This window comes from Camponotus floridanus, unplaced genomic scaffold (genome assembly GCF_003227725.1).
Source record: "Camponotus floridanus strain SB8 unplaced genomic scaffold, Cflo_v7.5 scaffold280, whole genome shotgun sequence".
NCBI lineage: Eukaryota > Metazoa > Arthropoda > Insecta > Hymenoptera > Formicidae > Camponotus > Camponotus floridanus.
Genome location: NW_020229415.1, coordinates 135001 through 147694, shown reverse-complemented (window position 1 = coordinate 147694; position 12694 = coordinate 135001). Strand labels below are relative to the sequence as shown.

At 27.4% G+C, this 12694-nt stretch overlaps 1 protein-coding gene across 1 annotated transcript in view; it reads right to left on the bottom strand.

Annotated features, from left to right (window-relative positions):
* Nucleotides 1-507: 507 nt before the first annotated feature.
* Nucleotides 508-12694, bottom strand: part of LOC105253294 (proto-oncogene tyrosine-protein kinase ROS-like) — a 21368-nt gene continuing 9181 nt past the window's right edge. The window contains exons 4-13 of the mRNA XM_025409786.1: nt 7727-7868; nt 6135-6228; nt 5659-5994; nt 5294-5467; nt 4819-5118; nt 3152-4596; nt 2277-2378; nt 1868-2088; nt 1140-1610; nt 508-903 (exon numbers count right to left, since the gene is read on the bottom strand). Coding sequence (XP_025265571.1) covers nt 556-903; nt 1140-1610; nt 1868-2088; nt 2277-2378; nt 3152-4596; nt 4819-5118; nt 5294-5467; nt 5659-5994; nt 6135-6228; nt 7727-7868 — 3633 coding nt within the window. The 3' untranslated portion in view covers nt 508-555. The remainder of the gene's footprint in view (nt 904-1139; nt 1611-1867; nt 2089-2276; nt 2379-3151; nt 4597-4818; nt 5119-5293; nt 5468-5658; nt 5995-6134; nt 6229-7726; nt 7869-12694) is intronic.

The following is a 12694-nucleotide window of genomic DNA, read 5'->3' as shown; positions in this document are numbered from 1 at the left end:
ATTAAGCTATAAGAATATGCAATCAAATGTAGGGGGTGTCATTTAAAAAAGTCAATGTGACCTTGACCTGACCTTGACGACGCCATCCAAGGTCAAACTGATAGAATCAGTATATAGATCTTCTTAAACCCTACAACTTTTGTTGGAAACACTTTTCTGTAAAACGTATATTTTCCGAGATATTTAGGGGTTTCCACACTTTTGGTAGACCCTGTATATATATATATATATATATATATATATATATATATATATATATATATATATATAATCGCAATCAATTAAGCTTCGCTTCGATTATTCAAAAACACAAATTAGATATATCATTATATTACGTTGTTGTACAATCATGAAAATGGATGTGATATTTTTTAATAATCAAGATTTTATGGAAGGTAAGATTAAAAAATTTCTTTTATTATTGATAAATTTAATATTAAGATTAAACCTAAAAATAACAGAATCAATGTAGAAATATTCTAAAAATATTTTTCCTACGTTAAGCTTTATCGGATCGTTCGGAAAAGAAGATAAACATTAATTTAATTGTATCGGCTAAATAGTATCGACTGGACTCAGTAAGATATCTTCTATATTCTTTCTTAATGCTATAATATTTTTCAAACAAAAGTTGAAATTTGGTCTAGCATCCGCTGAACTCCAGCAACGTAGCATCAACTGGTACAATGCTGACGGACAATTAAGAGGCATCGGCAACCTGCCTCCAGCACGTACATAATTTATCACTTCTTCATTAGACTTGCCAATATAAGGTTGCTCACCCAACGATGTAATTTCCCACATTAAAACACCAAATGACCAAACATCGCTTTGAGAAGTAAATGTGCCGATTATCAAAGATTCCGGTGCCATCCAGCGAACAGGAAGCAACTTTTCTCCTTTCTAAAACATGATTTGAACAAAAATTTTATTTTCTTGCTCAAGTTGTTCATTTAGAATAAAATATGTGCAAAATGAAAAAAAAACTCTTATTTATCACTTACTTTATATAAATATAAACAATTTATTTATATTCAATATTATTCAAAAAATGGACAATAATATTATAATAAAAAATTGAAAGCATTTCCAAAAGAATTCATTGTTTTAATAATTAAATTTTAAATAATTGCATTTACCGCGCGATAATAATCATCCTTGTAGATATCTCTAGCTAATCCAAAATCTCCAATTTTAATGACACGATTCTCGCGATTTTTCGAAGATACTAAACAATTGCGACACGCTAGATCTCTATGTACGAAGCGCAACTCTTCCAAGTAGCAACAACCTCGCGCAACATCTTCGCACATGGCAAATAAATCCTGCAAACGTAGAGCATGCGAATCTGACGCTTCCAAATTTCTACAATCTCTCAAATATTTTGACAGATCAGTTTCCATCAATTCCAACACTAGTAATGGAGAATCCCCATCTTCACAAATGGCCAACAATCTTAATATATGTTCATGTCGAAAGTGACTCATAAGCTTGGCTTCTTTTAAAAATTTATTTTTCTCATTGGAAGAAGCATCTTTCCGAAGCGTTTTTATTGCAACAGATATTTCTATGCCGGACCTTTCTAAATTCTTTACATTTCCTTGAAATACCTGCAAAATATTTGATACAAATTTAAATATGTACTTAAAAATGTATAGAATAATGTCAAGTATCGTTATATTTTATTTTATATTAAATAATTCAACGAAAATTATATAACAAAGTACATGTATGTTGTCTCATCTAAATTTTATATTACATATAATCTACTATAAAAATTCATATAATTTATGTTCTTATTAGGAAAGGTCTGTTTTTTTTATCTAGAAATTAATTTGAAACATTGCTTGAAAAAACTAATTTTTACCTTTCCAAATGCGCCGCTACCAAGAAGTTTTATTATTGTGATTTGTTTACGTTCGATTTTAGTTATCGCATATTCATCTGGGTTATAATGTAACAATGTAGGACTGTAAAGCAAATTCAATTGAGTGTTTTGGCAAGGTACTTGATGTAGAATCGCTAATTCCATGTCGGCCATTGTTGAAAGCAAAAATTGCTCATTATTATTTCTGCGTCGATGATATACTGTTATAAAATTTCGATTTAATTATGTAATAATATGCATTATAAAATTTATCGTTTTTTAGTAAATTTATTAGTTTAATTTTATATAAGTAAATCACTAGTAAATTAATAGTTTCAGTAAATCTCTATTATATCAGATATACGCATAATCTACAATTTAAATTGATACCTATATCAAATATACTTACAACAATAAAAATAGCAGATGCAGATTATAATAACTATAATGATAAAACTTAACATCAATAGTAAATAATAGTTTGTCTTTCCAGGAGTGTTCGAAATATCATCTATATTACGCAAAAACATAATTTTAATATTTTTGTATGTGCGTTTTATTTAAAAACTTATATCTACTAATAACGTTATTATAAATTAATTAATAATAAAAGAATAATAAATTAATAATAAATAAATAATAATAAATTAATAATAATAAATTAATAATAAATTAATAATAATAAATTAATAATAAATTAATAATAATAAATTAATAATAAATAAATAAATTTTTTAAATTTTATCAGTCTATTCATATATAAAAAAATAAGCATATAATATTACAACATCTATGCACTACAGAATATTACAGCTACTTTGTGACAATGTTGCAATATTGCAAATTGTAATGTAACACATTACGGAAACATTGCAGAAATATAAATTAACAAAGTTAGATATTAGGAATACGATATTTATATTTTAGAAACATTTAAAAACTATAACAATCTTTAATTTTTTCGCACCTCTCAATTGCGTAGCCCAATTTTTATGGTTCAAAAAGTGTTTTCTATTTTTTCTTGACTAGTGTATTTTATACGTAATATTTTAAATGGTTGCAATAACATTGCATTCTTCCAAATATATTAAACTGCAATGTTGTTATAATATATATTTCATTGCAATATTGCAAAAAGTGAACATCTTAACGTTGTCATCATAACGTTGTCTTATAATAATAACTCAGGAGAGTTTTGCAATCGATTTGCAGTATTGCCATGAAATTATTCTTCAATATAATCCGCAACCATATTGTGTTGTATAGATATCTTAATTTGCTTACCACGTTTGCTACCACGTGTTGAAAAAATAAATTTTTCATCAGCTGGCCATGTAAAATTTTCCTCATATTCGGGATATCTCAATATCAAGCGAAACTTGTATGAAGTTCCCGATTGTAAATTTCCGATATGGTATATTATTTCTTTGTTATAATTTATTTTAACATAATTCGTTGTTTGCCACTTTTCTATTGCAACCTCTTTGTACTCTAGTGTAAGAAAGACCGTAAGATTCATGTTTGAGATCCATGAAATGTCCATGCTATTTGTGTTGGCCTCGCTCATACTAATATTGTTTGGTTCTGAGTATATGTGATCGATCTTGCTTAAACTCTCCTTGTAGAAATTGCTGAAATTACTTGGATATACACGCACGTATATCAAGTAATCTTGTACTGGTAGCGATAAGTTAATCTTTGTGAAAAATCTGCCGTCTGCCATACGTTTCGGCACATTGATAAATTGTTTATTCTCTTGTTGCGTGTCGTTCACTAACTTCCAATGCACTTCGTAGGTCACAACCACGCAGTTCAATTTCTTAGGTGGCATCCAATGAACTACTGCTATAGTAGGCGTCAAAGCTAAAACACTTATGTTTTCTGGTGCATTAAGCTTGCCCAAATTAGTTTTTATTTGTATCACGTTCGAATCGAATGGATTTATTAATAATTGATCAAAGTAAAAATTGCTTAAAGTAAACTTCAACTTGTACTCTGTAAATGGTGTTAAGTTCTGAATCTCGTAATATCGCTCGGCTGTCAGCACATTGAATTCTTCAGACTTGTTGAGGTTGTTGTCTAAACAATGGCTTACAAAGATAGTATATATAATAGGTGGTAAATTATATTTTTTGCATCCACTCTTTACAACCGGCTCCGGTAAATTTACAATGATGCTGTTTGCCATTGCAGTCACATTCTCAAAATTATAAACCTTTTCGTCAGGTGTCAGACATTTCATTGGAGGATATGCTTGTGAAGATTTATCAAAAGCATAAATTTTATAAAACACATTTTTATCTGAGCTTATTGGTATCTTTTTAACATATTCGTATGCATTTGGGATGCTCTTGAGACTTGCATATTTCTTTTTCAAAACGTAGAGTGTATATACAAATTGAAAATTATATGCTAAAATGTAAATGTTTGTTTTGTCAATCGTCATAGATTGGAATTTGATGTCATCACTTATGTCTTCCTTGTGTAAAATCTGATTGAACTTAGAAATATTAATGTCTGTTACAATTGTACTCCAATCATTTAACCAGTAAATTAACGACTCTTCATTATTCATGTTATCAATTATCATATTACTAAAAGAATTTATATAATAAGTTGGGTCAAAGGAAGTATTTATCTCAACAATTTGTTCGTTTTTTCCATCGAGATGATATTTCATCATATTATATTTTTTAGTCGTCCAATTGTATGATATGTAATATAAATTTCTAAAAAATATATAATTATTTTACTCATTATAGGATATTATTTTAACAAAAACAAAAACTTACATGTAGTAAAATTCGAAAATCTTATAATTATATAATAACTTATTATTTTCTTTTACTTCTGATTTTAATTATAAAACCACGTAAAATTGTAGAAAAATTATAAATTTGCATAAATCTATAATGGAAAATTATTTTTCAGGTAAACGGTAGTAAACGTACCCCATAAACGGTGATACATTTAAATAACTATTATCAATTTCTGATTCCAAAATCTTATCAAATCTAATTATGCCATTTTCCCACATTCTTAAGTCGGACTTTAGAATATAAGAGTTTCCTAAGTTTCGATAGGTTATATATAGATTTCCTGTTACCCAGTCAATGCAAAGATCATATATAATATGATCAAAGCTAGCTATTTTTGTGATTTTAGTTTCACTAATCTTTAATGTCTTTAGGTCTTTTTTGTCACTCCAATAAATTCTATGTTCTTGTATCGAATACGCGGCATTTACTGATCTGAAAAAAGGAGTCAACTGTAATTGTATAGTAAAAAAATTATAGATGAAATTTCTAATTTTATAGTTATTATTACTATAATATTGATAATAAATTTTTACGTAGTAATAATAACTTTAACTTTATAGTGCCAAGAATAATTTAGTTATAACCATTTCTTTATCAGTATACGTACTCATCATATAGATAATCAAAGCTAGGTACTTCTGGGAATTCATATTCATATTCACGTTCATTGTTAAAACTCAATAGGTTATATTCACTGACAAAACTCATTTGGTCTCTTTCCCCAAAATAATGTCCATTTGATGGTGGATAATATCGTTGTTTGGGGAGTATTATTGTTGGTCTGAAAAAAGAAGTCAACTGTAATTGTTTAGTAAAAAAATTATATTTGAGATTTCTAATTTTATAGTTATTACTACTATAATGTTGATAATAATAAACTTGTGCATAATAATAATAATAACTTTAACTTTATAGTTAGTGCTAAAAATAATTTATAATAATTAAAACTGTTTTTTTTATCAGTATACGTACTTTTCAGTAAAGGACACTACGAAATTAGTAATGTTTAAATCCACGTCCCATATTTGGATACCTAGATACGTTGTGAGTAATAATTTAGGTATTGGATTTTCATGCGTAGTCGATACATTGATTAAATCCGAATAAGGACCAGCAATAACTTCAGTATGTGCACGTACTCGGAAATAATATGTCGTATTAGATTTAAGATTGTGCACCGTGTGCTCCAATGTTGTAGTTGTGATATTTTTATCGTCGCAGATTTGAATCTCTTTTAAATCCTCCATAACAAAACATTGCACTGTGTACCCTTGTATTACTTCAGCGGTAAATTCAGATTGGTTCCATCTGTAAAAAAAATAAAATTTTAATCATTTCATATTTAACAAAATTATAACAGAATTAACATTTTGATATAGATATGTCGTTGAATTTAAGAAAAAGAGAGAAAAATAAAAGAATACAAAGTGGAAATTTAGATTCATTACCTCAATGTTACAAAAATGTCGTTTACTTTTTCTGTGAATTGACTGTCGAATTGTACAAATGCTCTGAGAGATGTTGGCTTGTTTAAACTGCTTTCTAAAGATTTTAAGATCGATACATATTAACATAATTATATGTAAGATTAAATGGATTATCTCAGTAAATCAGAAAGAACAATTTAATGTGAAAATACCCTGGTAGAAATTGCCTTGCCGGCGCCATAACACTTGTCAGCGTAATGGAAGTTACGTCACAGCTTTATTTTCAAAAACTGAAAAGATCCACTCCAGAACTATGGTCGCGGCCGATATATAAATGGTGTAATGTTATTATAAAGTTAAACGGGCGCAGATTGAAATTTGACTGAGCTTCTGATGCGATCCATACTTGCGCCACGTCAGATGCTCAGACATCTTTTCGCTTGATCAAAAAAGATAACATTAAAAGAACACAATATACGACACGTGTTTCTTTATTTGCCGCAATGCGGCAACACCAGACCAACTAAACTCGTATTCAATTTTTTATGAAGTGTATATAAAGGACTGGTATACACATGAGATCTAAAGTATATTTTTTTCCTTTTGTGAGTAGTATCGCCAAAAAAAAGACGCTGCTCTCACGTACACGATCAGAGAGCCATGGCTCTCTGATTGTGTGCGAGTAAACCACGTTTTCTTCTTAACATCACTTTATCAATTTAATTTAGTTTAATTTCTGACAAACTGAATTTAAAAAAAAATATTTAATAATGTGGATTTTTTGTAAAATTCTAAATTTTTTTCCTTGTTGGATTTCAGAATTTTTTCCAGTTTTAGTAATATTTTTAGGCGACTTGGTGCTGTGTAAGAAGTTTTTTATCAATAGTCAAATAGTTCAGTAGTATTTTTTCGTAAAGCAATATTATATGCTATACTACAGTAATTCCGCATCTGCTCTATGACAATATCTTACTAGGACTATGTTAATGCCATGTCAGTACAACACAAAATTCAATTCAACATGGCGTCAGTGAGCAAAACGTGACAATTTCGAGAATGGCTCTTACCAGCGTGTTATGCCAGCTCCTTAAGTGGCAGTGTTGCACGCCAGTGCCATACAAACGCTCGATCAAAATTTCTACCAGGGTAAAGGAAAAAGAAAAAATAAATAAAAAAGCAAACTACAAAATAAGGAAATTAACACAATGTTGACCTTTAAAAAAATAATATAAGAATTTTTTTCATTTAAGATTTGGAAAAGTAATCGTTAATTCGTGGCAAAAACAAATAAATAACTTTCAATAAAATAAGAAATACTTTTCGAAAAATTCCTGTAACTTAAGAAATTAAAAGTATAATATTTGCGATTGTTTTAAAACCAAGTAGCAAATTAATAAAATTGACTTTACCTTAAATCATGACAATTTTTATGTACAATGTTATGTTTGTATTATGTCTTTTCATTTCTTTTTTGGACAAAATAGAATTTCTATTATTTTCACTGCTGGAATGTTTTTAGATTTGATTTTCACTCTTTCTTAAATTTAAATTATATTTACACTTTTTCGTCACAGATTATGTTATTAATGTTTGACGCATTTTTTGTAACTTACCGATAGATTCTGGGGTGATAGAAATATTTGCAAGTGTAACTTCATCGACTTCTCGCTCATTTCTCACAGTACTATCGGAATGACTCCGATCAGATTTGAAATTTACTATATGATGATTATTTTTCTCGGACATTGAAATATCCTTCATAAGGTGTAACATACAAAAAGAATTATAAAATGAATATCGTTGAAGCGGTCGTTTCCGGTGCTTTTAATGATAAATTATATAAATTATAAAATTGAACGAAAAATTACCATTCGTTTTTTGTTTGCTTAATAATACCGGTTTGATATAAACTATTCCTAAATGATATATATTCAATGCGATGTAGTTTTATTCATATTGTAAACTCTATTTTTTATTTTTTCTATAAAATATCTTGTATATCAAACATAACTCATCATATCAAAAAGAAAATCAATCAATATAGGTTAACAAGAGTCAATGACGATTTATAATAACTTTTAGCAAGTAGTAGAAGCGAAAGTGTAGTTCTTTGCAATTATTAAAACAATTTTGTCTAACGATTTGATTCTTTCTTATGATAGGTTAGTTAATTCTTCTCAATTTTACCATAACTTAAATTTTCAAAAATTTGCCAATATTACTAAAGTTCTATTAATGTTTGTACTTCAAGCAAAAAGGTTAAATATTGTTTCTTTACAATTCTTAATATTAGTCATAGAAATTATATATGTTCTTTTATTTATATCCTTGTCAAGATTTTTTTCGAGTGTCGTTACATTTTTAACAATCAAATCCTGAAAGTGATGATATAAACTGATAATGCCTCGATAAGAATATGTAATTGTATATGAATGGATATATTTACAATGAAAATTAATATAAATTCTAGCAATTGTTATCGATTGTATCGTCGATCGAAATATTAACGTTAATAGATACAATTTGAAGAATGTTTGATGAATGATTTTTTTATTAGACAGATTTTCTATCTCGATATTTAGCTCTGTTTCATTATATAATTACTTTTAACACAAAGAAGTGATACTAATTTTTTAAATTAATTTCTTAAAATAAAATCTACTTAAATCTTACTATATATCAATAAATATTATAAATATTATAAATATCTAGAAAGATAAAGAAATTTTAGAAACTGAAGAAAAATAACATAAAAATCTATTGAAATGTTATCGTATGTATATATTAATGTAGCAGATAGTAGACAGAAAACTTCATTAAATTTAAAAATTGTTATTTTTAGAAATAATTATCATATATATATATATATATATATATATATATATATAAATATAGAGAGAGAGAGAGAGAGAGATTGTTTTAATTAAATTTAATATACTATATAACATTCATTTGTAAACAAAATTTCGAAACTTTATGCATCTGTTTTTTACAACATTATATATATTTTTTACTTTTATATTGAGAATTGTTTTATTTTATCTTATCTTATTATATAAATAGAATATATAATTTATTCATTCATTTTTAGCCACACTAGCTGCAATAACATTCAATTGTTTCTTAATCAAGCGAAAAATATCTCCTACCTGCGTGAAATTTAAATCCGGATACAAAAAAATACTTTCTTCCTGAAGGATGTTTGAATTGTTATCATCCTTTGGCGTGATAGTTGCCTTTGTCAATATTAAACCTTTCAATAAAACACATAAAATTGTTCCAAACATAATTTGCATTTTTGATAAACGTTTGCACTCAATCAGTTTCCGTTCAACCCTCAAGTAATTGTTTTTTTCACTCTACTAATTCTGATGTGTTAATCGAATTGATATTAATTCACATAGATACATATATTTTCGATAAATTCTTTAAATGTCAGTTTTAACGAATTGCAAGTTATTATCTTCTAATATTATGTTTTTAGATTTTTCTTTATGGTCACGATCAAAGTATATATCTTAAGATTAAATTAGAGAATTCTTAGTATGTAAATAATTTCTATTTTTTAAGAGAACAAATGACAATGCAAAATATTACATATTCATTTGATTGTATCGCGAACACAGGAATATAATTATTATCAGCTTCCTTTTTTTATTAATATTATAGTAGAAAAGCAGTCGATAAAAGGATAAAGCAATCAAATTACAAATTATCAAAAAAGTTATAAAATTATATATATCATGTAACATATTCAAGCACACGCAGCGTGTAATCGAATTCACTTAAATATTTGCTATATCTTTGGTTTTATTAAAAATGTAGTTATGACAATTCGTTTGTACGATTGTGTTACTACGTGCTATGCTTTTTAAAATCCACTATTCGTACACAATTACACGTTTCCTGTGATATTTATATAATGCAGTTTGAATTACGCGACAAGTAACGCGATGATGTTTTTTGGCTAGCGATCACAGTAGTAACTGATTTCGAATGATCAATCTGATCATATGTAGCTTGATGTCTTAAGGCCCTCACACAGGAAATTGTATAGCTACATATGCATAACATAGGACCAATAAGCATCGTGTATTATGGACCAATAAGCATTGAGTATTATGTTATGTAATTTGATATGGCGACTTTCCAAATTAATGATAAGCACTTTAATTACGTGAAAATAATTTTGTAATGTTTCGGTCTCCTTTTGTGAAGTTATTTAGTCCGTTCATATATTAAACGATATACAACATTTTTACTTCATAAATATATTGGTATCATTAAAGAAACTTCTGCTAAGAATAATTAGGAATAATTCTGTTAAGAATAACTAAAAGTAATTAAACAAGTATTTATATCATGATCTCTTTTTAAATTCATCCATACACTGAGGAAAAAATTATCTTGAAATAAAAAAATTTTAGTTAACTCAAGAAAGCTATTTATTCGGTGGGTACTAATCACGTATTTACTTGTATTCAAAACATATGTTTGCTTAAGCTAAGTATTTATTTACATATATTTAAAAAAATATATATGTTTAAAAAAATATAATTTTTAATTAAATATTTTTATTTTAATTTTACAAAATATTTATTAAAATGCATTTTTTATTTCCAAAAATTTTAAATCTTTTAATTTAAAATATAATAGATTTAATTTAATAAATTATAGTATATATTTTATGAAAATAGTATTTAGGTATAAAAAATATATAAATGAAAATAATATACTTAATATAACATGCATATTTAATTAAAATTAAATACTTTTGTTTAAATGAAATAAACAATTCCTTGCATTTAAAGCAAAAATTTCAAGAAAACAAATTTATTTGATTTAAAAAAATTTTTCCCTCAGTGTAATAATAGACATGTTTTCAAATATTTTATAAATTTATTCGCTCCACAGCAATGATATATGTATGTACAAAATTTATATGTACAGTTTGAAATAGGAAAAAGCTTCAAAACATAATATAAAAAAACTTGAAATAAAAATTATAATTGTGTGTTAACATTTATGAATTTACAAAATAGTTAATATTACATTAAAAAGTGCAGATCTTATATGTTCGTGAGTTAGCGCGGATTGCTGCGACAGCGCAAAGTTTGAGAAAGCGGCAGAAGGATGGCCACAAACAGAACGTTTAACGCAAAAAAAAACTTGACACGACACGTAATTCTTTTTGGTTTTTCCAGTTTTTTATTTTACACCACACAATTAATAAAGTTTACACGAATAAAAATGAACACCAATATTTCAGGTACAGAAACTAGTTCCGAAGCCGAAATTGCGAAAGTCCGAGTGAGAAAGTGGTCGTTATAGTTGCGGTTAGACAAAGCGGTTTTGCAAAGCGAAGCGGTTTCACTAAATACTGCGAGCAGCGATAAGTGCGAGACTTAGCTGGTCCACGCGCGGTGCCCATTATAAAGCGAGCGGATTTTTGGGCCCGCTTCGACGTGGACCAATTAATTTAATATTTCAGCGGCGACATTATTGCGGCGTGTGTCATTGGTTGTTGATGACGTCTCACGTTGGATATCGTTTATTTTCCATGTGCGCAATCTTTTTAGATCAGCTGATTGGCGATCAGTTGATCGTGACGCATGGGCGCGCATGCCCATGAGCGGCGTAAATTTCAACGGCGGTTGACAATAATATTGTCAGCGGTGATGATGAGCGGTTTTTTTTGGTGGAAAAAAAGCGCGAGCGTTAAGTATAACTCGAGCGTTCGAGTTTTTTCTAATAAATAGACATTTCGAGAAGATTCTCGACGCCCGTTAATTTTAAATTCTCGATTATTTATTAGCGAAAACATGCGAATTTCGCTATGCGATTTTTGAACTAGAATGACTGTTTTAATTTTGAACATTATATAATATAAAAAATACAAAAATACACATGTTGAATATCTAACAAGTATCGTAAGAAAACAAACATTCAAGTATTAATACATGCATATGAATTTACAATTTTTTCTTCATTAACTAAATTATATCAGTTAGGTAATACATATAACAATAATATTTATTGGATTCTATATACCATCTCTTATATGTCTTCTTAGAATTATAATATTTTCGAGACAATATTTGAAGTTTGATTTAATTCCTGCTACATTGCAACAAGACAGTATTAATATCAAATGGATAGTTAACCTTTAATTACGCATTATCAATAGATGACGAAATGTTTTATAACACATGGCTGTCGTCAATAAATAATTTTAAGATATGCTACGATGCCCCAAGTAGCACACATTTGTTTTATAAAATTTAAAAATATTTGATACGTTTGAGAAACGTATCCAATATTTTTTAAACGTAAAACATTAATAAGAAACGTTTCTATAAAAACGCTTTTAAAACCATAGTTAAGGAAACATATTTTTCAAGTTTCTAATATAGACGAAATAAAACTAAATTTTATTAACTTCAAATTATATATACATGTATACATATACATATACATACATATAAATATATATATATATATATATATATAAAACATATAATATATGAAATATAAAATATATAATATATATATATATATATAAAATAATTATATATATAAAT